Genomic DNA, 27549 nt, shown 5'->3' with positions numbered 1-27549 from the left:
GTGGTTCGGTCGTCGTGAGAGTATTACCTAAGATACCGGAAGGAGATTTCGATCCCGTCTATCAATCATTACAAAATACCTATACAGGAAAAAAAACGTGGCCGATAAAAGTTCGCTCAAGGAACGAACTCCGGGATGCAACGCAATACGCATAGAATCAGATGTGACAGCACCACTAGTTGCTGCTTCCGCCGCAGCAGAGTATCTTGGATAGCTTCTGCATGAAGCCTTCCTTCTCAGGCTCCTGCCGCATCGGCTGCTGGGCGCTCGGGCTCTCTGCAGGGGTCGCGCGGTTCTGGTTCGCGTTCAGGTTCTGCTGGCTGTGCTGGAATTGAGCCTGGTTGGAGGCTGCATCGGGTCGTGCCAGCTCTCCCATGCTCTGCCTCTTGACCTCGGCCCCTCGTGCTGTTTGGTCTCTTGGGCTTCTTCCGGGCTGGGCTCGTGTCGCTCCGGGCTTTGGGAGAGGCTCGTTTAAACGATGGTGATCGACGGGAAGGTGCGTCTTGGGCTGCCTGTGAGGCTGGCCGTGAACGTTGACAGCGGTGGAAGAGTTCTGGTGAATGTTGGAATGGTGCATCTGTTGGACAGCCGAGGGGTGGGACTTGATTACCTCCCAGCCCTTTCCATTGTTCAACTTCATCCAGTCGTACTCGCCATCCTCAACCTCCCCGGTGCTCTTAAGCGCCTGGGTGAAGAGTTCACGCAGATAGTCGTAGTCAGGCGTATCCTCAAAACCGAGATTACGGACGTAGCTCAGGTACTTGTTGAATTCCTCTGCGACTTGTCGTTAGCGGGTTTCAAGTATTGTGGCGTTGTGCAAACATACCAGGGAAGCTATCGCAGAGGTCCTTGATAGGAGTTGTCTGCTTCTTCTCGCCAATCTTCTCGTACTTCTGCTTGTTGGTTGCAGCTTTCAGGCCTTGCCAGGGCAGACCGCCGCGAAGGAAGTACATGAAAACGTGACCCAGAGCTTCCAGATCGTCCCTACGAGACTGTTCGCGTCCCAAATGGGTGTTGATACTCATGTAACGCGCCGTGCCAGAGAGAGACTTGCGCTCCCTGTAGGGGATGTGCTGCTTCGTCTTGGGATCACGGTATTGCTTGGCCATGCCAAAGTCTACGACGTGAATTACATTAGCACTTTTGGAGCCTGGTCGGCCAATGAGGAAGTTGTCAGGCTTGATGTCGCGGTAGATGAGGTTCTTCTCGTGGATGGTCTGGACCCTCGACAGCTGAACGCACGTCAGCACAGGAGATTTGTGCCACCATCGTGGAGACGTACCATCTGCTTGGCGACCATGACAACGGTCTTGATGGAGAACTTCCTGTTGCAGTGGTCGAACAGGTCCTCCAAGCTGGGGCCGAGCAGGTCAATGACCAAGATGTTGTGCAGGCCCTCCTGACCGAAGTAGTAGACATTAGGGATCCCGGCTGCGACGTGTCAGTGGAGTCCATGCATACGGTGGACAGCGAGTGTCAAGGCAGGTAGCCATGACGGGTGAAGACAGGAGCGACGTCGACTGTGCAGACGGCAGCGGCAGCACCCAAGACGATGCGGACGATGTGTTGGACGTCAGACACGGCATGCACACGAAGGCAGATGCGTGTGCCAAGACAGCGTCCAAGGTACAAACCGTGCCTTCCCTCGCTCGGACGGGCGACATCAGGGTGAATAGGGGCAGCGAGAGAACTTACGGCAGCCGACGAGGATCTTGTACGTGCGGTACTCATCGCGCAGTTGGGGGGCGTCGCTCTTGCGTGGCTCGAACTTGATGGCGACCTGCTGCTGGTTGAGCAGGTTGGTGCCCTCGAAGATGACGCCGAAGGAGCCCTCGCCGATCTTCTTGCCGACGCGGTAGTGGACGCCGACGACGTTGGAGGAAGTGCTGCCGCTCGCCATGGTGGGTGAGAGGCCGAGGGCGAGGTGGAGGGCGAGTCGGGGTGCGGGTGCAGCAGCGGGGACGGTGGGCGGTGGGCGGTGGGCGGTGGACGCAGGAGAGACGCGGCGCGGTGAGCGATGGGGGTCGAAGGGCGTCTCCGGACGTCGGCTGGGGCTATGCAGGCCGGCAAGTCGTCTCGGTCTGCAGGGTCGGCGCAGAAGCGTCCAGGGCAGTCCACGGGCAGGCGACGGGGCTGCTGCAGCAGGCAGCTGGGCAAACAATGGAGAGTATCGCTGCGCCGGCAAAACACAAAACAATGGGCGGTGGTGAGGACAGGAGAGCGATCGACTCGCGATGGAAAAGACGCGGGACCTGGGGTGCGAGCAGAGCACACCGGCGGCTGGACTGGACAGGCGCTAGGCCTGCTTCCAGCCATGTCAGTGCGCCGGTGCACCCTTGGGGCAGCCTGCGCGCGCCGCTAGCCAGCCTTTATTCATTCGTTTGTTCCTTCATTCATTCGAGCATCCATTCCATCATTTATTCATTCACTCACCCACGGCGGCCGTGTGCCAGCAAAGTGGGCGGCTGACGGTTGGCCGTGGCCATGCAATCGGCGCTGAAGCCAACAAGCCAACAAGCCAACAAGCCAACAAGCCAACAGAGAGCTTCGCCCGTTGGTGTGCGCGCCTAATGCCTGTCTCGGCCGTTGTTCCTGTTGTTGTTGTGGGCGACGCTGCTGGGTGCACACTCCCCCCCGTCGTACCTGCGTTCTCTGGCCGCTCCCTCGGCCGCGAGCTCATTTGGGAAGGAAGGTCCTACGAATCGTGGTGTGCATCGACCATCGAGCGCTGCACAGCAGCCAGCTGGCCAAGCTCGTACACCTGCGCTCGGCACCGCCGCAGCCGTCGACGTGTACCGCCCAGCCCCGTCGCCGTGTTGCCGCATCGCCGCCACTGCCTCGCCGTCGATGCTGCACCAGGCCGTCGCGCTGCACATGCTCGCCTTGCCGTGGTGCGACGCTCTGCTCCTTTGTGCCGGCCGCCGTGCCGGATCCTGGGCGACAAAACGGTCGCCGGCCCTGATTGGAGCGCCCTGCTCAAGCCACCTTCTGCCCTGAACAGGCAAAGGCCCACTCGAGAAATGAACCGGTTCGCATCGGCCATGGGTCTGGAACCGTTGTGCAGTCTGTGCAAGCGTGCCCATGCTTTTTGTGTATGTACACATCTAAGAGTACACAAATCGAAGAATGTGGATGCCAGTCGCGCAGCCTTGCCGTGCGCGACGCTGCAGAAATGACGCATGCAAGCCAGCCCCATCGCCATCGCTCTTGCCACAGGGCCTGCGAGAAAGAAACCACCAAAAGCGCCGTTGCAGGCCGCTGTACTCTTTTCGAAACGCCGTGCCCAATGCTTTCCCATGCAGTTCGCCCAATTGAAACATGAACCCTCGTCTCCACACCCTTAATGCCCACCCCGTTCTACCTTTCCTACGACTCCTGCATCGCTACATCTTGATCCTGGTCCACGCCGTTGCCAGCATCACCTCGGACAGCTGCAGCTCCAGCTGCTGAAACCGCGTCCTCCTCACCAGACTCGGCGGGCGCCGAAGAGCCTCGTCGGAGCTCCCTCTTCTCCGCCACGTAAGCGTTCTTGCCAGCTCTACACGCTGCCTTGAACCACTGGTCGAGCCGATTCTTCTCGAGGTTTTCCTGCAACATCTCATCGTCAAGCAGGTTGTCCTTGATGATTGGCTCGCGAAGATCTTCGAGTGGGAACCGCACGCAGAGCTCTCCGTGGGTGCCACCTGCACCAACCAGGGCTGTGAGCTGCTTGGGCCACACAACACGGTTGTGTTCGTCAATATCTACACAATCGTTAGCTGGGTCGTTATCGTCGCAAATGTGCAGCTCACCAATCAACCTCATGAGGCCCCGGAAAGTCCAGCCAACGTTGGTGGAGAGTAGGAACTCCTCGAGTGTCGCGTCGGAAATGTCCCTGGTATTGTTGATCTCAGCCCAGTTGTCCTTGTTGCACAGTCGCTTCCAAATCAGCTTCAGCAGGCCGTCGCGTGTTGTCCGGTGGATGCTGTGCCAGTTGGCGGCCAAGACCCTGAGTGCAAAGGTAAACTCGTTGGACTGCATCAATGAGGTAGGCTCCCTCTCGCCTCGATCGTTCATCAAGGTGAGGATATCGATCATCAGTGAAGGATCGATGACCCTGTGGTGGATGAGGTTCTCAAACCCTTCCTTCAGCAGTGACGCGTGTGCTGGTCGTTCTTGAATGGGACCCTGCGCATACTCCTCCATGAGTAGGTTCAGCGCGGTTTCGTCATCCAAGGCTTGATCAATGGTAGATGAAAGATGATCGTAAAGTATCTCCTGCACGTTGGCGTACTCCAGCTGATCTACCACGACCTTGTAGTTCTTCTCTCGGATCTTCTCTGCCTTGGACAGCTCGTGGCTATCTCCGTTGCTTGGTTGCGCCTGGCCATGTGTTTCTTCCTTTTGGCACAGCATTGCGAGCTTGCACATGGATAGTTCGACTTTGTTGCACCAAGCGTTGGTCTCTTGTTTGTTCGCAGCCTCGAAGAGAGCCTCGGCAGCAGCTTCGTAGTCTTTCTCGCCAGAGACTTCGTTGATCCACCGCAGCCTCGCACGAGATGGATCGGCGCGCAAGAACTTGCTTAATGCCAACTGATTCAGATGCTCAGGCTCGAACATCTGCGCGGATTGGCCCTCGTTGATGTGCTTCAAGTAGAATGCCTCAGCCCAGTCGTCTCCGTACATCTCGAAATACCGGCTGATGCGCTCCTTGATCTTCTTCAGCTTGACTGTGCTCTCGGCGATTTCCATCTTGCTTCGAGTTGCCGCCTTCTCCGACTCAAGCCAGTTGGACTCGTCCCAGACTAGATTGACCAGAGTGGGCATGTCTCGGTACTGTTCAGCCAGATTCATGCCTTCAGTCGCCAGGCCAAGCTCCATGAGGCCGTAAATGTGGTCCGGTCGGACCTTGCTGTTCCACTCGTCTCGCAAACTACGACCTTGTTCTCGCGTTTTCTCGTCAACCTGCTCAAGACACCATTGGAAGCGTTCAATATGAGTCTGACAACCAATCTTGACCATGCGCGGGTTGTCTTTGGCAATCTTCTGTGAAAGGGTTTCCTGAAGGCCTTCCTCGTAGTTCTCTACAGCCAAGTTGCGTCCGACGTCTACGAGGCTGCGAACAGAGCTGACAACGTTGTGCGTAGAGGTCCAGAACTGAGGGATCTCGTCATAACCTTGACCGGGCTTCAGAATGCCCTCATCGAGGGAATCAGAATCGAGGCCATACGACTCAATGTTCGCTAGTCGAAAGCTGAAGCCTGTCTCCAGAGCCACGAGCATAACATCCGAGGCTTCGCTGAGCCGCTGCATAATTGATGGCTGTTCCTTTCCGCCTTCCTTCATGTAGAATGTTCGCAAGTAGTTCCAACCCCATGGAATGAGCACACCGATGGATTCAACGTCTCTGAGAAAGTATTGTCGGATTGGGTCTGTTTCGCCAAGATCAGGGTTGATGGGTGTCTTGTATCGTTCATTGAGCGCCTTGACAATGTCGCTCATGAGAATCTTTTCTGGATATGCGTCTGGGTGCGCCTGCTGATCCTGTAGTTTCGCCTCATACCAGTTCCACAGCTTGTGTGCAGCAGCAAGCTTCTCAGCGTGCCACAACAAGCGCCACTTCGTCAGAAAAGGTAGTGTAGGGTAGTCAGATCGCAGGTGCGATATCAAGGTTCGCAGAGCGGAAGCGCGGGTCTTGAACTGTTCGTCCATGGAGGATGTAACCTTGTCGAGGTAGTCGTACGAAGAACTGATGATACCCATGCTGACATCGAGCGCTGCTTGTGCAGTCTCTTCTTCAGAAAACGAGAATCGTGATTTGACCGAGAAATCCAGGATGTTACCCGGTCTCGAGCTGAAAAACGTGGCTTGCTCCAGTTTGCTCCGGGCTGTGACCTTGAGCCTTTCTGTTCCCGCATTATCCATTACTGGTGGGTGCGCACTGAATTGTAGGATCCCAGACCCTTGTACAAAGATCAAAGCAGTGGCCTTCTGTTCCTTCCGGGTGGTTGCTGCCGTAGACAATCCTGAAACTACAATGTTCAGCTCTTCTCGGAAGTAAATTGCATCCTGAAACGGAATATTAAATCTTCCAGAGTCCGCAAGAAGTTGCGCCTCCGGGCTCTCCTCCGGCTGAGCTAGAGATGCGATGACAATAGCGCCAGGGAACTGTACGAACGCCGTGTGTCCGGGCTGAGGGACTAGAAGCTTTCCTGTCGGTTCTGTGGGTAATCCCTCGTGGTGAAAGCTTTTGATGGGGATGGCCCTGCTGACTGAGCCTCCCACGGCTGTCAGGTTCATTTCCAAGAGCGAGTAATCGAGTGTATGGCGTCCGAACAAGGCCACCAATACCAAAAGACTTACGGATCCAGGCGACCGCTGTTGTTCCGTGATTGCAAAGTCCAGTACATGCACATCAGACTGGGCGCGAAGTTCTGGCGATGTTCCTGCATGTACGGCTGAGAGCATCTCACCGTGGGCATCGATCTCGTGCTTGAAAATCTGTTGCCCTGACCAACTCAGATCCCACAGCTGAAATAAACCGTTTCTTGTGGTTGTAATCACCTCCATTTGACCCTTGGAATCGGACGGGCGCGCCTTGACTGATGCAATCGTCTTTCGGATGGCGCCTCCCAGCAGTCCTCGTAGACTGAAAAGACTGCCGCCCGAGCCATTGGGGCCGTTCAAAATAGTGGTACTGACACTAGGTCGTCCTTGCGAGTCGCGTAGAGTCAACTGGGCAAGTCTGCCACTGCTGAAATTCAAGATGAAGCCTGCGTGCTCGATATCGACCAAATCGGTTATGGTCTCTCCGGAGTACAGCTTTACAGATCCATCCACTCCCATATGGCGTTGAGGATACAAATTTCTAGCCTCTGCGCTGTCGATATTCTCCCAAAAGGTAATTATGCCGCTGGAAGGCGCAACCGCAACGACACCATAGTCGTTGGTGGGACCGTTGCGAACAATTGCGCCAAGTGGAAGTGGCTCGGAAGGTCTCAGGGCGAAGGGAAGGGGAAGAGTGACGATCTTCGAGGGGCCCGTTGCGCTGCTGTAATCCCATACGAGGGCGCGGTCGGTTGTGAATGCAAGAGCAAGTCCGGCGGAGGAGACCGCAGAAGCTGTATATGGAGCTGAGAGCATGTTAGCATGAACGCTCGAGGACAGTAACTTGCGACATACTTGATGAGCGTGCAAGAGCTGATGGGAAACTAGGCAATTTCCTGACGCTATAGTTCGCGTTCTTAGTCTACACTCCATCAGCTGACTGGCTCCAGGCACACGTTCAAAGTGGCCTACCAAGTACTGAGCGCTATCTTCCTTCAGCGCTCGTTTAGGAGGCGCCTTTTTTTCGCGGACTGGCATGTCCACTACTACAAGGGAGTTTTCGACACTGTTATGGCTGTCGTGCCCGTTCGTATTGGCATTGCCGTTGATCTTCAAGTCTGCGCCAGCAGTAGTCTGGAAGGCCCCATCTTCGGCAATTTTACTGCGCTTTCGTCGAGGCTGGTCGTGTCCGTTAGAGTCGCGCTGGCGTCGTCGAGTGCCACGCAGTGAGCTACGCGCGCTCTGCAGCGATGCTTCCGGCGAAAACATGATAGATCGTGGATGGAATCGAGCGGATATGACGCGAAAGGCGCGCCGACGATGGTGGTGGCTCCGCGATGGTGTGTTGGTGGACAGCTCTTGTGTACTTTGTGTTTTCGAGCTCACCGACAGGGATGGCAGGCGCGCGCACGCGCCTTGGCGAGTTTACGGAGTTAACACGCCCGCAACTTTACCCAACTTTCCCCGCCTCTCAGCTTGCGCGAGTTGATGGCTACGCGTCGCTTCTAGCAGGCGTTGTGTAGCCTGAAGGCTTCAGTGGTTTTGGGACAGTTTCCGGACGCGGCGCAACTTGTGCATAGTCTGGGTTTCACACAAGCTGGCAGAAAGGTTACAAACCTGCGTGGTCTCCTTTCTGAACTTGTAGAAAACATGCATGTGTAAAAGTTTCCTTGACCCACGCCTCCAATTCGCCTGCTCACGTGACTTCTATTGTACTAAATTAAAGACCCAAGGCCGCAGTTACCTACATCACTCCTTTAGAGAAGCACCGTGGGTTGGCGTTGTGCTACAAGCAGGTCGAGTGAGAATCTCGTAAAGGTTGGGCCACATAATCTCATGGGGCATTTTGAGCGCGACGATCCTATCTCAAGATCTTTGAGGCCATTTCGGCATACATCTGTTATCGAAAACAAGAACAGTAATCTTAATGAGCTATACCCAGACTGTCCTGTTGACACCATTCCTACATCAAATCTTAGCCTTCGTCTTGGCCCCCAAACGATCAAAGAGCGGCGCCGCTCGCCCTCCCCTGAACAACGCCAACATCTCCTTACCCATCCACTGCTCTCTGCTCTTGGCCAATCCTCTCTCCAGGTCCGCGAACTTATCCCCCTGGATCAGCAAACCCGCTCCATTCGCTTTGCTCTGCTCGTTGAACAGCCAGCACACCGCAAGAGCGATGCTCTCAGGTTTGTTGATGGGCACACCCTTTGCAGCCATATCCCTAGAATAATCTTCTGGTGAAGCATTCAGACTTTTGTTGTTAGCTGTCAGAATAGGTGTGGTTGTGATGCCTGGAGCGATCACGCTGATGGAAATGGATAGTTTAGCGCATTCTTGCTTGAGTGCGCGCATAAGGCCCACCACACCTACACCATATATTAGTACCTCATTCACACTTGGTCCTATTCCTTCCTTGAGAAGACATACCATGTTTAGCAGCAGAGTACAGCGGCGCACCAGCACTCGCTAAATATCCCGCCAAACTAGCTGTCAGTACAATCTCGCCACCTTCCTGGTTCTTGCGAAGGTAGTGGATAGCGAGTTTCGTCGTGTCGCTGGCAGCATCCATGTCAAGGGTTAATACCCTCCGGTCCGGCTCTTTCAACTTTCCGTCGCGATCTAGCTCGTCATTGAAGAACAAATCGCCATACTCCGCAATGCCAGCGTTGACGAAGACACAGTCAATCCTACCGAAGCGCTTGTAGGCCGCTTCGAAGCCGGCGCGTTGGGCAGGCCAGGATGTAACGTTGCAAGTGTGGACTAACAAGTGGGAGGCAGAGTGTTTGAACGCTTGAGGAGGAGGGTTGAGGTCGATCAAGACAAGATTATGTTGAGAGTTCAGAGACGATAAGAGTTGAGCTGTCGCGAGACCGATTCCAGAGGACGCGCCTGTGATGACGATAGTCTTGGGTATTGATTTGAGAGTAATGAAATTTTGAGCGCTGGGCTCAAAGACCGTCATATTGGAGTTTGGTAAAGCGTTCGTCAACTTTTTCCGGTTTGAAGCTGCTGATGTTGGATGTCAAGATGAACCGAGGTCTAGGTAGGTGAGTACACGATCTCCAATTGAGCCTTTGGAACGAACAGCAGGCAAGAGACTGCCAATAAAAGACGTGGAGAAGAGAGGAGGCAAGATCAATTCTGAGGGTGTATGGACTGGGGGTTGGAGTGCTTTTGAAATTGCCATTGAGATTGGCATACGTTTGCCTAGGTAAATGCTCGATGTTGTCCAAGCTTACCGATATGCGGGGTCAGCCTCCACAGAGACAGAAGCGAAGACAGTGTCAAGATGAGGCAAACAGACACACGTCATGATTGACTTTCCTATCTGCTGTGTTGTGATGAAGAGGTCGTGTCTACAATTTCCTTTAGTGCAGGCAAGCACGACAAGACATTGTGACTGCAGACGGTGTGAAATGACTGCCTCCAGGGAGGCCTCTCATTTTTTATACGGCTTCTCCAAATGACTTAGTAGTAGGTACAAACCGAGAATTGTTTGCCAGTAATCTCTAAAGCCGTCGTGTTCGTCGGAGTTGAAGTTTAAAGCAACCATCTTGACGCGTTTCTAAGGGATGGTGCACGGGCCACGCGTGGACCAATCGACCACCTGGCGACACGGCGGCCTCAAGATTCACCCTCCGACTCTGCGCACGCCCAATTCACCGCGGAGCAAAGCAACCAACATGTGGAAACCTACCGTATTGCTCGCCGCTGCGCTGGCAGTTCCAGCTCAAGCCCTGCACTTCTTCATCGACGGCGCAGTCCAGAAGTGCTTCTTCGAAGAGCTTCCCAAAGACACTTTGGTTGTTGGTACGACCGCCACAACAGTTGCACTTGCGATTTTCTAGAATATAGTCTGACCACTGCAGGACATTATCACGCCGAAGTATGGGACGATGCGACCAAATCCTTCCAATCGAAGCCGGACGTAGGCGTCTTCATCACTGTTGAGGAGACATTCGACAACAACCACCGCATTGTTGCCCAACGCGGTGCTGGCAAGGGCAAATTCACCTTCAGCGCCGCTGACTCCGGCCAGCATCGCATTTGCGTCACCCCTCAGAATGTACAGAGTGGAGGCTGGTTGGGCAGTGGCATTCACGGCTCCGTCAAGTTCACGTTGGACATGGCTATTGGAGAGACAAGCAGGATCGAGAGCACAGATAAAGCCCATGTTCAGACACTGGTGGAGAAGGTCCAGGACTTGAACTCGAGGTTGCAGGACGTGAGGCGAGAGCAGATCTTCCAGAGGGTATGTTATCCGCAGCTTGTCGGCTTCACAGATCGCGTGCGAGAACATGCTAACAGCCACACAGGAGCGTGAAGCCGAGTTCCGCGACCAGTCCGAGAGCACAAACTCCCGTGTTGTCCGTTGGACCCTGATCCAGCTCGCCATCCTAGGTGTCACTTGCGCATGGCAACTGACACATCTGCGAGCATTCTTCGTCAAGCAGAAGCTCGTATGAGTTATAAGAGTGGTTGGTTGGATGCGGCAATACGACAAAAGGAAGGAAATGAGGACCGATGCATTGTACTGTAGGCTCCGGCGTTAGGAAAGGCATCAGGGTTAGCGTTTGACTTTGAAAGAAGCAAAGCACTTCAGCTCACAAGACTTCTCAAAATAAGAGATAACATGCGCGACCCTCGCGACTGCAAGTGTTCGTGGTCGAATCCTGAAGAACCGACATCTCACTTGAGTGGGCTCTTGGAGATCCTGACAGCAAGTCTTGGGAAAGCAAGGTATGCAGTACAATTGCATGCGTACTAGCTGGTGAAGTGCAAGACAATTCTCGGTGTGGTGTAGATGTTGACTGCCAGGCAGCTTCGGCGCACGTGAACCAATTTGCCTGTCATCGCAGCAGCTTTGCTGATACGGCCAGGCAGCGGACGTTCAGGTGCCAATTGTTTGCTCCTCACCCTTCACAGTTCATACCTAACAACACGAGATGCAGATCTTAATGATGTGTTCTGCCTGGCACGTGAGTTGGCAGTGGTGTTCCTACAAACGAGCCATGGCTCTTCAACCTTACTGCTGCTTGCTGCACAGGCTTTAGTCTGGACGCCTCAATACAGTGGATAGATCTCAAGGCAGCATGTTACACTCACTTGGCCGTGATGCCGATTCATATTCAGTGCAGTGCGTCACGATTGGGCGTGTTCAGCAGCGCCTGACCTTGTAACACGTCTGAAGCCCGTAATGACGTTGTAATGCTATACAGTCTTTTGATGGACAACCTTCTGCAAATCACCCGAACTAGCGATGACGATCCTCCAATGCCACTCCCATCATCGCCGCGTCAACCGTACGACATACGAGCGATGAGAAAAGATGCGAACTGGGGATCACGAAACGTCCTGTAGACGACCTAACAAATGGTTGCGATATCACCGCTGTAGCCACCGGAGTCAGTGCAAAATTTTGGAGGCGCAGATTTTGCGGCTACTTCTGCGGCCCAAAAGCCGCATACCCTTAACACCACTTCACCATCCTCGACCAGGCTCATTGTTCTTTCTTCCATGTTCATTCCTAACGAAACATCCTTCCTCAAGCACCAGCGCAAGGCCAGTGGTCTTAATGAAAGAGGATCGCGTACACCGGAGGTAGTGAAATACCGGCGACACTGTGCCGATGAGTATGAGCAAGCCCAGGGACCCAAAGGCGGTTTTCAAAAATCAGAATAATCGATTGTTTCGTAAAACAGTTTTAGCGATTAAACTAAAAAGAACAGATACTACACTTGATCTAAGCCAAAAGGCAAAGAGAGCTAAAGAAGAAAAAAGGAGGGCGAGGGGCGGGCAGTTTATATATCTAAGAGGAGTGCGCTAGCACTAGCGCCACTGCTACGCGAACGGAGAAAGTGGACCGCACGTGAAGCTGCTGCCTTGCCTGCCTCTCGCGTTGCTGAAAGACCCGGCTACAGTGCCTTGGCGACAGTATTTTAGGTAGTACATAGTACTATTAGAGACCTTCAGCGTATCTCTTCGTGCTCTGCAGCTTTTACAAAGATAGCTGAAGTCTTGTAGTGCCTTTTCAGGTTGCAGGTGATCCGCAGACTGGCACTAAATACCTCCTCCAATTTGACGACTGTCGGCTTGTACGAAGAAGCTCGTTTTTTTGGTTTATCAGTCGCGTAGAACATTAAAAAATTAGTAAATACTTTCTAAATTATACCCTATAAACAGTAGGACAATAACAGTATAACGTAGTTATATCTTATAAGACTTAGCTGTCTTATAGAGAAATACTTCTCTTATAAAGTTATATAGAAATATTCTTTTAGTTTATAGTAAGGAAGTAGTAAGAGAGTTCTTCTATTTCTTCTTAATAGCAGCTTTTTTATATATACTATATTAACAGTAGAATAGATATAATGCTTATAAAAAGTAGATATCTATATAGGACCTTACTTATACTATAAGATAGTATAGATTCTATAGTTTAATCTAGGTTGCGTAGCTAGGGAGTCTACAATGAAGTAAGAGGTGTGTTTTGGTAGGAAAGGGCGCGCGATCGGCCAAAAAACGAGCTCTTTCGTACTATGGTACCCTCCAGAAGCTTTCAATCGCCACTTTAGGCCTCGGCACATGCTGGCCCGATAGAATAATACAGATGCTAATATGCAATTCCTGTACTTTAGGGAGGTAGTCAGGTTAGATCTGCTTAGGCTTTGTAAGCCTTCGAGTATACCTATAGACCTACAAGATTTTTTTTCTGCACCACATGTTTACCTAATAATGACTGACAGCCTCCTAGATTGTAGATGGCGTTAAAAACTGGCTGCTCCTACACCCTGTCTCCTTTGCAGCATGGCAGAGCTTCAACCTGCCAAACCGCAACCCCCACTCACTGTACAATCACAAGCATCCAGCCTGCACCGTCTTGCAGCAAGCCTGAACCGTTCTGAACACAGCCAACAGTGACTGATCTCCTCATCGCTACCTCTCCCGAGGAGCGAGCTCTTAGTCGGTCGAAATGAGCTTCAGTCCCTTGAACGGCCCTCCTCTTACGTAGCAACCACCAACGGATAACAGTACATGGTCTAGGAGGGTGCAGGAATTTCAGCGCCTCTCACCGAGTTTGCACATCTCATGCTGACAAGCCAAACCAGGTTAGCTTTCTGGGTACCTGCTATCAACTGGGAGAGCTTCGAGATTGCCTACCAGGAGATTACATCAATCTCAACCTCTGTATACCAGATATCACTGAAAATAATGCAGGAATCAGGAACTAACGTTTTCTTGGGCCTAAACACCAAGACACGCTGTTAAGCGTAAACAACTTGACAGTCGTACTAGGCAAGCAGGGCAGGTCTAAGGAGGCCGAAATGATGCTTAAGCTGACGCTGCCGCTGCGCAGGAAGCTGCTGGAATCTAAATATCCCAGATCTTTGATAAGCATGTACTGCCTCGCTCGTCGTCTTGCGAACCAACTACATTGCCGAAATCTGTTTGAGTAAGCATGCGCTGCATACGATGTTGTTCTTAGGGAAGGAAATTCGTGTCATCAATACTATTGCCAGTTGCTTGCACAACAAGAACAGAATCGAACTCCCCTTCTTCCTGGAGAGCCAGAGGGTGCTGTAGGGGGTGCGCACAAGTAACAGTTCAAAGGTGTTTCTTTGTTTGTCGAAGATTGGTATCAAGAAACTAAAGTTTCAGAGATACTGAAGGAATACCGCATGTGCACACCTCTTTGCTGCAACGTGAATAGTTTGTTATCAAGTTCTAGTGGACGTACGTGTGGACCTTACTGCCACCTCCTCAGTCTGGCTTGTTTAGCAACAAACGGCAGCCCTGCGCCGCTGCATCCAGATCGTGTCTTCGCAAGCTGTGACTTGCTCCCACTGCAAGCTATGGTAAAATTTTTTGCAGATTCAGTGATATGACCAAACGTCTGCGTTGGTGTCATTGTGAGGCCCTTTAGAGACATATTATCCATTACGATTGACCAGTGTAGTTCGGTACGACCAGTTCGAGTTTTGCACACCAATTGAGAGTGTATTAGCATTTGAGACTACTCACGAGAAATCCAAACAGTAAAATCTAGAAGATCAAAACCTAATAACGCGGTGTGTTGAATGGCGTCTTTCGAGAAGTCGGCCTTGATCATCTCCCCAGCAACAGTCAATGAGCGACATCAGCCTCTGTCTCCTTTGCCACAATCTCGACATCAACCTTCTCAGCGTTGCTCTCTACTTTCTCCACTTGCCTTTCTTCTACTTCCAATTCCCTCACGAGCTTTGGTCCCCTCCTCACAAAGTTTACATTACCCTGCGGAACAAACCCGACATGCATGTACACCGCCCTGGACATAGCCGAGCTCTCCAAGTACATTGGCGTGGGCGGCACCGTTGCGTCAGCCTGTCGAATCGCCCAGTCCAACAACCTCTTCCCAACCCCCCTCCCCTGCCACTCAGGTCACGTGATAAGCAGTGCAAGATACCAATGCGGCTCACTCAACACCTGACCCCTGATCTCATCGTCTTTCTCAAGACCGCCACTCCAAGCCTGGTCATCAATGTGAGCGAAGAGTTCATCAACCTCAGCGTCTGACCAGCCCATCTTCTCTTTCCAGCCGTAGAAAGTGAATGCAGAACTCCGGAAGACATTGTGCACAGGAAGTGTGGGGTCGGCCCAGGCTGCGGCGCCGATGATGGTGCTGGTCGGAATGTGGATGGCTTTGATCCAGTGCATGCCAGGCTGGGTGAAGGAGGGATGGATTCTTCTTGATAGACGCTGAATGCGGATGTCTTTGGTTGCTGGACGCAGATGTAGGGGCTCTTTCTTTTCCATCGAGGATTCGGGGAAACAAGTGTAGACGCCTTTGGCCTAATCAGACTGTTAGAGATTTATGGAGGAGGGGTAAGTCTTTCAACACTTACTATTTGAAAGGCATCTTTTTCCTCAGCAACTTCGATCTTGATCTCTGATGCAGCTAGCCGCTTCGATTGGTCTACTGGCGCAGTCTGGCGGCTGCCCTCTGCTACGGGAATCTTGATGAAGTCTTGATGCTGTGAACCCATGACTGTAGTTTGGGCTATAGTCTCGAAAGTGCCTCGAAATTGTTAACTATTGTGTGGAGTATCGACGTTCAATGTAGCATGAAGATTTTAAGATCGAGGATAGTAGGCAGAAACAAAGGTACACATAGCTTCAGAAGGTAAGCGATTGTCCCGTAAGCACTACGTCACATCGAGCGACCGCTTACTTTGAGATTGCTGCCTTGCGAACTCCAAACTCCGCTTGACGCTTGCTGCGGATCAAAGAGAAGTCAACATAAATTGATTTAGCAGTAACATTTACTCAATAGAGGCCTACAGAGATTTCATCGATTTCTAAGTGGCATGAGCGCCATGAGTGTCATGAGAATATAGCTCACATCCGAAACCTACTTCATATCCTCTGTAGATTTTGATGTATTATGGACTAAAGGCAAGATTGGTAGCTGATGCAGTTGGCTTTTACGCACTACGAGGTTCCTTATGAGAGACGCGTTGAGAACTGATAATATGTTGCGTCTACCAACTGACCCTGTGAGTGCAGAAAATTCACCATCTAGTACAACACTATGCTTGTCGAGCACTAACTTTGTCCATATATTACGCTGGAGGCAGATTGTCTTATGAAAAGGCATGCTGAACAAAACAATGGTTGGAATCAGAACGCAGCACGAAGAGTGAACGGACGGGAGAAGCAATGCGCCAACCCAGAGAGCGCAAACAGCAGCTCGACCTAAAAGGAAAGCACGGCTCCAGTATCATCATAGAACTGTTTATTCACTCCAACGCGAAACAATTCCCGCTGCGCGGCCCCCTAACAGCAGCGAAGAAAAGGGACCGAGCTTCGTGCAAGGTACAAACTGACGAGATACCTCGCTCATTTAACTACTCTCGCGCATGACAGAGTACTGAATTCATAACACACGTTCTTGTCCAGTCGCACAGTTGGCTTCAAAAGGAAGTCATGTGTGCTTCGTTCGAGCTTGGCCATCGAAGCACTACTGCGATATGCCTCGGTATGTGACTTAATGGACTGCAATTTTCGAAGTGCTCACTTAGCTTATGCAAGACTTCAATAGCACCTGCAGCAGTCGCAAAACGAGCCAAATAAGATCGAGATGATCAGTATTTTACCAAAAACAATCGATAGTCAACAGGCATCGTTGTATGACTACCTGGCCATCAGGAGTACCGTCATTTTGGAGGCGTTCTGGATAGCCCGGATCGACAAGCTATGTACAACGGTGGAGTTGAACTGAATCTTTCTACCGTCACCGTTGCCAACCTTATTATTGACACCATTCAAAGGCAAACATTGGCCCATGATCACGGTATAGGTTCACAAACGTAGTGCTATACTTTACACCGGTGATCCTCTCGTTTGTTCCACGTGTTCTCCCAAATGGAGCATTCTGAGCGAGATTGCCCCCTAGTCTAGGTTAGTTTTTCCCCACACCACACCACGATGCTGGTAAACGCATCGTCAGGCTCCGAGGCAATACTTGCAACATACAGGGGAAGTACGAACCGTTGTCTCGAGTTCAGTTCGCACGGAGATCAACACGTCTGCATCGGTGTGCACACAAAGAGATATTGCTGACTTCGCCTGGGCTGCGTCGCCATAGTCTCTCGCGAAAAGATTGAAAGTTCCATGTCTTATTGTCTATAGATTGCACAATCGCAAGCAAAGACGTCACTTGTGTCGTTCTATGTCTCAGTTTCCACACACTACAACTGTCACTAGCCAACTTCAACGGCTGAGACTGGGGGTGGAATTATCATGCACTGTTCTTGTGTTCTCGACGATTGCATTTTACCCCTACCCTAGCGCGCCTAAGGCTGTCAAGAACGCTACTTACCACTGAGTCTACACAACTAGCGATTCTATTCCGTACTAGTCACAGACCCTTGTTCAAGTCATCGGCCACATTCAGTTGTCGCACTCGCTACTGCATTGGGGTTGGTCTCTTTTTATTTCCGCAGAGCCTTGTGAGCATCGTTCCAGCGACCAGGTTCGACAGCTTGGGGAAGAAAGAAGAAAATTGCAATACATACTTGCTACTACACGATCGAGACAGAAAGACATGTCAGAGACATCCATAACATGTGTTCGCCGAGGCTGGACAACAGATTCTGGAATGTGTCGCCCTTGTAGCAGCGTCTATCCTCTTGGAAAGCATGATTCATACCGAGACCTGACTACCACAACTACAAGTCAGACGCAGTTCGCACCACTGGTAATGATGATGCGGAAGCTTGACCGACTGTCCTCCAACCAGTGAGCGTTGCGCGCTGGTGGTAGGCTGGGTGAACGGAATTTCGATCGCCGTCTTCCAAAACCATGTTTGCTCCTACTAGCGAATGGATGTCAAATATCGGGCTGGAGTAATCAAGGAATTTATGTCGATCACTACCTAAAACTGCAAGTAAAAAGTTTCTTCAATGGTAAGATACATCACACGGCATTGGGTAGGATGTCACCCCGCACTCCACCAGCTCGATTTCGTTAGACTGCTTCTGGGGGAACAAGATCGCCGAGCGGCACGCTATATGCAGGAACCTTTCTTCTTCTGGCAGCACTGGTAGCTTAGTTTACACGGAGCGCAAACCTTCCGTCGAAGCACCACAGCCTCGGCCGCAGACCATCTGTATGTATCTTGGTTTAGCCTTGCACCGCTGCAACCCTTCTGGACAACTCCCCTGCTAACTTATGTGCCGACAGTATACTGCAATTTGTGGGGTTGAAGATCATCTGTGTGGGGTGTGTCGATCACCCGCTGCAGCGCGTGCAAGGTGTGAATATATCTTGCATCCTCCAATGAAGGGGTGCGGATTTGACGATGGTTTGTATGCAAGCAACACCAGAGCAGAATGTTCGCAGATCTGCCTCGGCCTCTTGGACGAAGAACCAAGGGTGAGGCAAGGTGGATACACATATAAGTAGGACCACATCTACAGCATCAAAGGAATCATCATCTCACCAAACCTCCATCAATTTGTGCTCAGAAGCGCACAACACCCTTCATTGAACGGCTTCAGCTTTCTACCATGCAGACACTATCACTTTTCCTTCTTTCGGCTTCTGCCGTCTCAGCATACCCATGGGTAGCTAACCAGCCTGGCGTCGACTCTTCCATGCTGGGTCGCGCTCGCAATGTGAAGAGGCAGAACAGCTGTCCCTTCAACGCAAACCACCAACCTGCTGCCCCTTATGACTCCAAATACCCGTACACAGGCGCACGAAACGGCGCTCCCGGTACCGGGAAAGGCGGCATTAAGGTTCCCGCTGATGGCGATACTGCACACGCCTTCGTGGCGCCTGGTTCCAATGATATCCGCGGTCCTTGCCCTGGCTTGAATGCGCAGCCAATCACAACTTCCTTGCTCACGATGGTGTCACAACCTTCAACGAGCTTGTCGACGCTCAGCAGAACATGTACAATGTTGGCTGGGATCTTGCTACGCTCCTTGCCACACTTGGTGTGCTCGCTGATGGCGACCTCGTCAGCGGCAAGCTTAGCATTGGTTGTGACGCCACTTCGCGTACCGCTACACTTGGTGGTGTCCTCGGCACCCAGCCAGGATTGAACGGACACAACAAGTTCGAGGGCGACTCATCACTCACTCGAAATGATTACTTCACCCACAACGGGGACAACTATTCTTTCAATGGCACCCTTTTCGCCAGAATGAAGGATGTTGCGGACCGCGTGTCCGGTGGTAACTTTGATCGTAACACCCTCGCCGCGTACCGCAGCCAGCGATACGACGAGTCCGTCCAGGAGAACGACAACTTCTTCTTTGGGCCTCTTGCTCTCTTGCTGTACGGAGCCTCTTCCTTCCTGTACGAGCTCTTCCCTAGCTATGGTAACGAGGGTACCCCTGACCTCAAGACGATCTCCTCCTTTTTCGGTACCACGGCCGACTCCTCAGCTCCAGGAGGTTGGAAGTACACAGCCGAGAGAATCCCAGACAACTGGTTCAACCGTCGCGCTCCCTACACCAACAACGATGTCACTATCGAGATTCTGTCCCAGTACGTTCAGTACCCCAAGCTCTTCGGTGGAAACGTTGGAAAGAACAACTTCGATGCTTTGTCTACCCCCTTCGGCATCATTCGCGATGGCAAGCTTCCCGATGCTGCTACAGCCTCTGATATTCTCTGCTTGTTGTACCAGCTCGGTACGCAACCTGTGCCTTCCAGCTTGAGCGTGCTCACTGATATTCCTCTCACTCTTCTGAACTTGTCCATTGGCAAGCTCAACCCGGTCTTCAAGAACGCTGGATGTGCTCTTCGTCCTGATCAGACCGCTCCCACCTCCTAAATGCGATGATGCCTGAATGGGTTGAAGAGCTTTTGCGCTCTCCTTGTTCGCGTCGACGAAGGAAATGGGGGTTTGAGATGGTGATGGTCGACTTGCATGCAAGATGCATGAGAGCTGGAATGCAGCAATATGATGAAACGGCAGTTAGATATTCGATCTGTTTCAGCTAGTTTATTAATTGAACGTCAAACTAAACAGTTCTCTCTCTTTCTCTCTCTCTCTCTCTCTCTGATCACGACTACGGACTGCCCGTCAAGGCTGCTGCATGTACTCCGGATCTTTTGTGCCACAGTCTTCTGACCATGAAGTTCAAACTGCGATGCCTCTGGAGACCTAAGTTTTTCTCTCCCTGCTATCCCTATCTATCGAGCAGTACGTATCACCGGTGTATTTCAAATTACCTCCAACAAGAGCTAGCTACTTCGTCAACACATCTATTCTAGCTGCAGCCTCTCGTCCACTGCTATTCCTGATAAACAAAGCTGACCCCGAAAACCGCAAACATCCATTTAGAAATCCTAAAAACCGCACTTGTAATCATCAGCTTGAACAAAAATTCTACCGCCTGCCCAAGCTGAATTTCGTCCGAGGTCAGGGTCTTCTCTGATCACCCAGTCACAAGACACGAAAGGAAGGGATTGGAATGGAATGAGCTCCGCTAGGACTGCAAGATAACGATCGAACAGGGTAGACTTATACTACGACGGCTAAGTAGAGAGGAAGTTATTGTCTATCGTACGGTGAACTTTCTTAAGGGGGAGTCGATATATTGGACGGTCAACTGTACTTATACACAGCGGCAGCATAGCTAGTGAGAGGTTGGGGGTCGTGGTATTGGCAGTGCTGAGATCTGTGAATTTTACGAGAAATTTGCGACAGGGTTCGGGGACTGGAGCAAGGTTGTTTGTGGCTGTGATAAAATGTCGTTGTTCTTGGTATCTGAAGATCCCATCTACTTGCTGAATTATAACTCGTTCTTTCCCGGGCAACATGAGGAACAACAGACCTACAGTCTTCGTGCCACAGCTTCCGTGACATTGTCCTCTTTGCGAGATGACTCGAGGCCATCACTCCTTGGCCTGAAGTCAGGGCGTATCTCTTACAAGAGGACTTCGATCTCTTTGAGAGGGCGTGAAGAAAGCATGTAGTTTTGTAGTTCACAGCCAATCGAAGGAATCGAAGGTTTAGTGAACAAAGCGTGGAAGATATCGCCTGCGCGCTGATACAGAAGTGGGTGTTGTTTCGTCCATGTCCTCGCCGCTCATCTGGCTAGATCAGCAGCTTCAAGCTTCCAAGACGTTTTCTGTTACTCCGGGATATTATCGGGTTTTTGTTGGACCCACGATTGGAGGTCAAGGCCATCTCACTCACCATCCCCTTGTTGGCCTTGATGGCCACACCGCTGCTGAATTGTATGTTGGCGGCAAGTCATTCGCAGGTGCCGGCAGAGGCAATGGCATTTGTCGATGTGACATCAACCACTGTCGTCTAATTTCCGACGTGGGATGTTGGTAGGTTGGAGCCGGTAGTTGATACGCGGGCGGGAGTATTTGCTGCTGCCTGGTCTCTGTTTCCCTCATCGCCTGCCTCTCCGCTACACTTTCCGAGGGTCTTGGGGGCTCGCTGTAAGTTCCACCCCGCCTGTTAGGTTGACATTGCGCCGCTGGTCTTGCCCTGGGTTGACGCTGCGCCGTTGGTCTTGCTGCAGTGTTTCGGACTGGAACAGTAGTTCTTAGACAACAGGCGTATATGATTGTGAAGAAGAGAACAAAGAAAGCACAGATCCCGAGAACGAGGAAGAGAGTTCTCATGTTTGCGGGGCGGCGGCCTGTGGCGTGGTGTCTTGACAGTAGAGATTGTCGTAGAGGGGCCATGTTGTGAACCGGTTGGTTGCGATCAAGGTTAAGTTTGATGTTGTAGTGCTGATTTGTAGTCGATAGTGATGATGCTGCTCCCGCTCTTGTCATTCCAGATGTTACTGCTCTTGCAACAGCGCACCTGCAGCGGCTTTATATATTGCTCTACGCAGCATCGTTATCCGGAATCGGTGGCTCGGCGGCGCCTTCATGCCGAGAGAGCGTTGTATACGGTTATCCTTGTGCCTTACGAGCAGTGTTGCGGCTTCTAGACGTTGACATATGGCTCTATCAGCCTTGTAGTTGCTCACGTGCGTCCACATTGGGTTGGGGCGACGGGTATGCGGCTCCGGTATGGGATGCCTGATGGTTTGCAGGTTAGCGCAAGGCTGACCCACGAGTCGTGGCTGTACACGTTGGGGTATGCTCGGTGATGGTACGAAAAGCTTCAATGCGATGTCTTTGGCCGACTTCAAGTACTGGATGGAACAGGACCTCCTTATTGAGATCAGTTCCACTCAGATCTGGAGTTGGGCGACTGAACATGTGCTCAGCGTCTAATGTTGCAAAAGCCTCGCATCTGCAACGTGCCACTGGATTGCGCCAAGCCGGCTGTGCATTAGGTCCCAAGACATCAGTATGCTACAGACCGAATACACGTCATTTCAATACCGTTTCGAAGACAGTGTCAGTGAGTAAGGTCAAAGGTCAAAGGTGGAGGTGGAGGTGGAGGTGGAGCTCGCACTAGCTCGACACGTCGAGCGTGCCTGCCAAGGGCGTCCAGGACTAGGTTCTGCCACCGCCTCGAGTGACCGCATAGCTCGCCCAAGGCTCCAGGCCTGACTCCGCTTGTAACCCCACCGTCGTCCGTCGGAGGTGCTCAGTGTGTTGATTGATTTGGCATTCCGAGTCGCCTAGCTACCTGCTGTCGCATCGCACTCCAAGACGGCCGCAAAAGCTCACTAGGCAGCCACAATGGCGTCGCGACTGGTGCTGGTCCTTGGTGACCTCTTCATACCGGACCGCGCTGCAGTATGTTCCTACGCTATCAGTATGCGACGCTAGACCTCACCAACTCACAGGCCACATAGGATATTCCCGCAAAGGTACGAAGCAGCCCGCTACCGTCTCCAGTCTGAAGCAACCTCATACCACGCCCCTCTTCCTCTTCGAACGCGCCACGACTCACACCATGTCTAGTTCAAGAAGCTCCTTGCGCCTGGCAAGATTGGGCAAATTCTCTGTCTCGGCAACATCACAGATCGCGAAACGTACGAGTTCCTGCGCGGCATCGCGCCGGACCTGCAGATCGTCAAGGGCGATTTCGACGTCGAAGCGCCAAACCTCGCCCTCTCCAAAGTCGTCACCCACGGCTCGCTACGCATAGGCTTCACACATGGCCACACCATCATACCGCCGGGCGATGGTGACAGCTTACTCATCGCGGCACGACAGATGGACGTAGACATCTTGCTATGGGGCGGCACACACAAATTCGAGGCGTACGAGATGGAGGGCAAGTTCTTCGTAAATCCGGGGAGCGCGACAGGCGCCATGACAACGGGCTGGTGGTCAGAGGACGAGGAACCCACACCGAGCTTTGTGCTCATGGACGTGAGTTTGCCATCACAGCAAAGTGGCTATGCAATTGTGCAACAACGAGCTGACAACGTCATAGGTGCAAGGTGACGTTCTTGTGTTGTACGTTTACCAGCTACGCAAGGATGCGGAGGGCAATGAGAATGTTGCGGTCGAGAAGGTCTCTTTCCGGAAGAATGGCGGGGGCGCAGCATAGATCCAGACAAGTGCTATCTCACTCAGACAGTAAAGGAGCGGCATTTCAGTCCGCATCATCGCCATGGACGTGATAGTGCCGGTGTCCATGCCACGAATCAATGGATATGTCAGCGCTTGTCTGTTACAGAAGTGCATCTTCAAACAGCACAACAGTCGCAATGTTCGTCCTGCGAATCAACGAGCAGCTCCAAGCAAGGCCGGTAGAATCCTTTTCTGCTGTGTCACGGAACCTGCACAGCAGATTATTCACGGCTAGGCGCAGCATCTAGCTCAAGCGTGCTGCACACCGAGCATAAGTTGGAACACGTAGCTACTGCATACCTGTGCATAGACTACGTCCTGTACACTTCGTCATGCCCCTGAAACAGACCCCAGAGCTCAGCTGAGACTCATGCGAGCGCTCATTTCAGATCTACCCCACAGCCTGTCACTCCTGCTGTGCATGCAGCTCCTAGCAAATAGTCGCAATGGCCTGACCGTCCGGTGAGGCTCTGTGAAACCACGCAGGATTCGGCTCGAGCAAGCAGGCCTTTTCGGCGCGCACCGCGTGGGAATCCTCCCGACTTGCATCCCACTCCATTCCATTCCATCCCATCCCGTTTTCGCATCACTACCGTCTCCGAGCGAGGATGTCCTTCACGGCCCGCTCCACCTTCTCGAACACGGATGGCAGCGCGGCTATCATGCCGTAGTTACGCTCACCTGCGATGTGCCGGCCGTGGCTGAAGTCAATGTCTCCACCGTTGAAGTCCTTGATCAGTCCACCGGCCTCGGTGAAGAGGAGGTGACCCCCGGCGTGGTCCCACACACATGTGAATCTGTCGACCGTCTTTGGAATGCGGACCATGACATCTGTAGAGCCCAGTGCAAGCGCGACGTGCTTGACTTGCTGCGCCCAGATGACGGTCCCTGGCCACTGTGCACCAAGCTCTTCGCAGACGGCCTTGTGCTCTTCTTGCGATAGACTTGTCTTGCCCAATGTGCTCTCGACGAAGTTCAGCTGACTCAGTTCCTTCTCCGGTAACTCCGTCAAGTCAACTCTCCTCGCTTCCCCCCACCCACCTTCCGTCATACCCCTCACATACGTGCCCTGTTGCTTGATCGCAGACAGCACAACTCCATAGCCCGTCTCGTCAACGAGATCTTCGTGCACTCTGCTCTGTCCCAGCGGTCCGTGAACATCAAAGGCCAGATTCGGACACCCAATCACGCCAACAGCCTGCTTACCGTCGACCAGCAAGCACAAACACACGGCGTATTGCTGGCCCTGCATGAACGTCGCCGTGCCATCGACGGGATCCATGATCCACACTCTGCCAGAACGCGTCTGCTCGCCGTTGCCGCCGAGGTCAATAAGATCGAACATGTCCTCCTTGCTTGCAGGGAACGTCAATGCGGGAACCTCGGGATTGGCGTTGTGCGCATCGCCCGTTTGAGACGGCGCTGCATGGAGCTGCTTTGCGCGTTGCACAAGCTCCCATACTCGGTCCGCCAGCGCGTCGTTGGAGCGCAGCGCATCCGCGCTCTCCTCGCCGAGGAAGCTGTCGCTGGGGTACGCGGCGTGGAGGGAGCTGATGAGCAGGGCTTGGGCTGCAAAGTCGGCAATGGTCACGGGCGACGAGTCGGCCTTGGTTTCGGCGGAGACATGGTTCTTCAGTGATCGCAGCACCGATTTCGTGAGCATCGAGGCATTGTGTACGACGCGAAGGGCAAGGTCCAGTTCCGCGGCGTAGGGCTGATGCGAGGCGGCCATTGTGGGCTGTCGTGGCGGTGTTGATGCGATAGGGTGTCTACAGCTTCACGTTCTCGGAGCTGTTGAAAGTTTTGATGAGGTGAGGTCAACATCATGTGCTCGGCAAAATGCTACAGTTGCCCGAGTCCTCTACGATGTGCGCGCTTTCCTCATACAATTCTCTATACAGAGCGAGGTTTTGCGAGATGCCAACTACAACGATTGCGCCAATTGGCTCGTGCCTGTGACCAGCCTCACCCAAGTCGTGGAAAGGGACTTGATTTGCCATGCTGGTAAGTCGAGTCGACAGCCTTAGCATGCGGTGAATACTTCCAAGGCATCGGTGGCCCCGATTCAACAGCAAACAAACATACCGCACATCAAGGATCGATTGCACACTGTTGAAGTTCCTTTTTAGCATCAGTTGAGGCTACAAGGCTTGCGCTCAGGCACGCTTCTGCTTCGTGCCGTCAGGGTCGCCCTTAGTACGGGAACGGAGACGGGAACGATGAAGGAAGCTCGGGCCGAGTCGGGAGATTCACACGACAGGCAAGGCTGCGAGGCTGTCTGTCTATTGATTACTCAGAAGAGAAAGGCTGCGGTCTGTGCTTCCATGTTTGGTGACACTGCATTAGGGGTCCTTCAGTAGTTGTGCTTCGTTTTGGCAGATTGATAGTGGATGCATAGCGTGCGGGTCCCTCGATTGGACAAGGACAAAATCGCTCGAGTCTGCATAACGCTGCAGGCGCGGATTGGGCAATCATGTTTCCTATCGAGTTATCTCTCGGCGATTTTGTCCATGTCCACACAGGTCCTTCAACGTTTCAAGACGCAGATGGTGTACTGAGTGCATGGTTCTCCACTGGCATGTCGTAAGCCATGTCGCAACGAGCCTGGTGGCCGCCGCATTGTGGGGTAATGTGTGAGATGCGCGCATCTGTGCACCCTCAGAGGTGAATGCTCTGGCAACCGCGGCCGACATGCACTGCTCTTGCATGCGTGCCACGCGTGCGCTGCTGAGTCGTGTCACGGCGAGTTTCGAGCTTGATAGCGCGTTGCCCATAGGTGAGGAGTTTCGCGAGTCGTGAGGCCCGTTAACCGCAATCAATTGATATCAAGATAAGCATAGATTGCGCGTACCCGTTCCTGCAGCCTGTCGACATCACGATGCTTCTCGTGAGGGCTGCGCTGAACCTTAAAGTGAGCAACGTGGGGGTCTGTCAGCAGTTGCCTGAACCGTCCCCATTCGTATCTGACCGGACGAATGAGCGTTGCAACCTCGCCTGCAAGTCACTTCCGTGGCGTTCCTGAGGGAACTAAACTTTGCAGGCATTGACAGGCGGCAGGGTCGAATATTGCCGTGCCCTTCGCTTCCTCGGTCACATGGCGAGGCTTCGGGCGTGATCATGATCTCGCTTCAGGAGGCGAGGAGGGCTCGAGGCGCGCTGAGAGACGAGCATCCTGATTCCTGACCATCTCGCTAGCCGTGGATAGCAACAAGGCGTACCGAACAGGCGTTCCTCGAGATGGTCGTCCTCTTTCTGTCAGCGATCAATACTGCTTCGCCTTGACCGTATGCCTGAAGCGGACAGGGTCCAAGCAAGCCTATTTTGGTCTGTATGGTCACTGCTGAGGTGGATGCGGTAGCCAGAACATGTTCTTGTGTCTAAGGCGTTGCAGATTTTTCGCTGAAGCATCAAAGGGGCTGATCACCGTGGAGAAAGATAGACATGGGGGACGTTGGAGGACGGCACTTGGACGAGGCAGGTCCAGTGCGGCTGTCTCGCAGAATCGCGGCGTAGGGTAGACTCACCCATATCATGTGCTTCTTCCTATCACCACGGATCCGTTCTGCAATCATGCTAGCGCCGAGAGCGAACGTAGCCGCGCTGGCAGCAGAGAACGTCGTCGGATGTCGCCATATGAATGGTGGCTTGAGTGCAGCATCCCAGCGAGAAATTTGGGTAGGTTACGAGAGACAAATTTGGTGAGAAGTGGAGTGTGTTGGTGAGCTGCAGGGCTGAGACAGGTGAGACGGAGGGTCCCTGCATTGCAAGTGCTCGCCATCATGACCGAAGATGGCGAACAGCGGAGCTCAGTTTAATGCAAAACGTCCTCGGGAAGGACGATTGTGCGAATGTTTCACAGGCACGCAATTCACTGCTCCGGCTGTTCGACAGTGGATCGATGCGTTGGGTGCAAAGTGCAAAGCGCAACGTGCAAAGTGCAAAGTGTGCACCACCACCCCACGGCGGCTTGCCATTCAATGCGCGGGCGTGAGGAGACGCATGACCGCTGAAACCGATAGCTGCTTGCACCTTTTCTGGACCAAGTCACCGCTGGGAGTACCCAAGTTTGCACGTCATCCGCCTTGTCGGGAAGAGCAGATGACTAGCGAGTGGGGACGGGAGCTTCGTCATTCTTGGGGGGGCTGGTCGTGCTGCCATCACGCTTTCTGGCAGTGGTGTCACACAAGAGCAAAGCTGGCATTGCGCCTGCCCATGATTGCGCGCTCCGGATGAATTTGCCGG

At 52.7% G+C, this 27549-nt stretch overlaps 9 protein-coding genes across 9 annotated transcripts, besides 8 other annotated features; 3 read left to right on the top strand and 6 right to left on the bottom strand.

Annotated features, from left to right (window-relative positions):
- Positions 1 to 175: 175 nt before the first annotated feature.
- On the bottom strand, positions 176 to 1900 carry EKO05_0007484 (Non-specific serine/threonine protein kinase; the record flags this gene model as incomplete). The annotated part of the gene is made up of 4 exons (XM_038943239.2): positions 176 to 774; positions 827 to 1232; positions 1283 to 1431; positions 1696 to 1900. 4 exons carry the CDS (start codon positions 1898 to 1900, stop codon positions 176 to 178), a joined length of 1359 nt encoding a protein of 452 aa, XP_038793910.2.
- Positions 1901 to 2025: a tandem repeat.
- Positions 2026 to 2368: 343 nt separating this feature from the next.
- Positions 2369 to 2432: a tandem repeat.
- Positions 2433 to 2499: 67 nt separating this feature from the next.
- Positions 2500 to 2540: a tandem repeat.
- Positions 2541 to 3366: 826 nt separating this feature from the next.
- On the bottom strand, positions 3367 to 7575 carry EKO05_0007483 (uncharacterized protein; the record flags this gene model as incomplete). The annotated part of the gene is made up of 4 exons (XM_038943240.1): positions 3367 to 3743; positions 3792 to 7112; positions 7162 to 7228; positions 7279 to 7575. 4 exons carry the CDS (start codon positions 7573 to 7575, stop codon positions 3367 to 3369), a joined length of 4062 nt encoding a protein of 1353 aa, XP_038793911.1.
- Positions 7576 to 8274: 699 nt separating this feature from the next.
- Positions 8275 to 9271, bottom strand: EKO05_0007482 (uncharacterized protein; the record flags this gene model as incomplete). Its single annotated transcript, XM_038943378.1, has 2 exons — positions 8275 to 8675; positions 8737 to 9271. 2 exons carry the CDS (start codon positions 9269 to 9271, stop codon positions 8275 to 8277), a joined length of 936 nt encoding a protein of 311 aa, XP_038793912.1.
- Positions 9272 to 9992: 721 nt separating this feature from the next.
- On the top strand, positions 9993 to 10775 carry EKO05_0007481 (emp24p/erv25p- protein; the record flags this gene model as incomplete). The annotated part of the gene is made up of 3 exons (XM_038943294.1): positions 9993 to 10119; positions 10179 to 10561; positions 10626 to 10775. 3 exons carry the CDS (start codon positions 9993 to 9995, stop codon positions 10773 to 10775), a joined length of 660 nt encoding a protein of 219 aa, XP_038793913.1.
- A 2860-nt stretch (positions 10776 to 13635) lies between these two features.
- Positions 13636 to 13673: a tandem repeat.
- Positions 13674 to 14727: 1054 nt separating this feature from the next.
- EKO05_0007480 (uncharacterized protein) lies at positions 14728 to 15332 on the bottom strand (the record flags this gene model as incomplete). Its single annotated transcript, XM_038943210.1, has 2 exons — positions 14728 to 15138; positions 15192 to 15332. 2 exons carry the CDS (start codon positions 15330 to 15332, stop codon positions 14728 to 14730), a joined length of 552 nt encoding a protein of 183 aa, XP_038793914.1.
- Positions 15333 to 18356: 3024 nt separating this feature from the next.
- EKO05_0007479 (Unspecific peroxygenase) lies at positions 18357 to 19633 on the top strand (the record flags this gene model as incomplete). The annotated part of the gene is made up of 2 exons (XM_038943379.1): positions 18357 to 18630; positions 18675 to 19633. The coding sequence occupies 2 exons, from the start codon at positions 18357 to 18359 to the stop codon at positions 19631 to 19633; spliced, it is 1233 nt and encodes a 410-aa protein (XP_038793915.1).
- A 199-nt stretch (positions 19634 to 19832) lies between these two features.
- Positions 19833 to 19863: a tandem repeat.
- A 1137-nt stretch (positions 19864 to 21000) lies between these two features.
- EKO05_0007478 (uncharacterized protein) lies at positions 21001 to 21600 on the bottom strand (the record flags this gene model as incomplete). Its single annotated transcript, XM_059637054.1, has 1 exon — positions 21001 to 21600. One exon carries the CDS (start codon positions 21598 to 21600, stop codon positions 21001 to 21003), a length of 600 nt encoding a protein of 199 aa, XP_059493037.1.
- Positions 21601 to 22201: 601 nt separating this feature from the next.
- Positions 22202 to 22227: a tandem repeat.
- A 237-nt stretch (positions 22228 to 22464) lies between these two features.
- EKO05_0007477 (Vacuolar protein sorting-associated protein 29) lies at positions 22465 to 23284 on the top strand (the record flags this gene model as incomplete). Its single annotated transcript, XM_038943422.1, has 4 exons — positions 22465 to 22521; positions 22581 to 22595; positions 22690 to 23103; positions 23168 to 23284. The coding sequence occupies 4 exons, from the start codon at positions 22465 to 22467 to the stop codon at positions 23282 to 23284; spliced, it is 603 nt and encodes a 200-aa protein (XP_038793916.1).
- A 566-nt stretch (positions 23285 to 23850) lies between these two features.
- Positions 23851 to 23887: a tandem repeat.
- A 9-nt stretch (positions 23888 to 23896) lies between these two features.
- Positions 23897 to 25039, bottom strand: EKO05_0007476 (3'(2'),5'-bisphosphate nucleotidase; the record flags this gene model as incomplete). The annotated part of the gene is made up of 1 exon (XM_038947173.1): positions 23897 to 25039. The coding sequence occupies one exon, from the start codon at positions 25037 to 25039 to the stop codon at positions 23897 to 23899; it is 1143 nt and encodes a 380-aa protein (XP_038793917.1).
- A 2175-nt stretch (positions 25040 to 27214) lies between these two features.
- Positions 27215 to 27252: a tandem repeat.
- Between the last annotated feature and the right edge of the window lie 297 nt (positions 27253 to 27549).

This window comes from Ascochyta rabiei, chromosome 12, assembly GCF_004011695.2.
Source record: "Ascochyta rabiei chromosome 12, complete sequence".
Taxonomy (NCBI): Eukaryota; Fungi; Ascomycota; class Dothideomycetes; order Pleosporales; family Didymellaceae; genus Ascochyta; species Ascochyta rabiei.
Note: the sequence above shows the minus strand (reverse complement) of the source record. Positions and strands in the feature narration are given on the sequence as shown.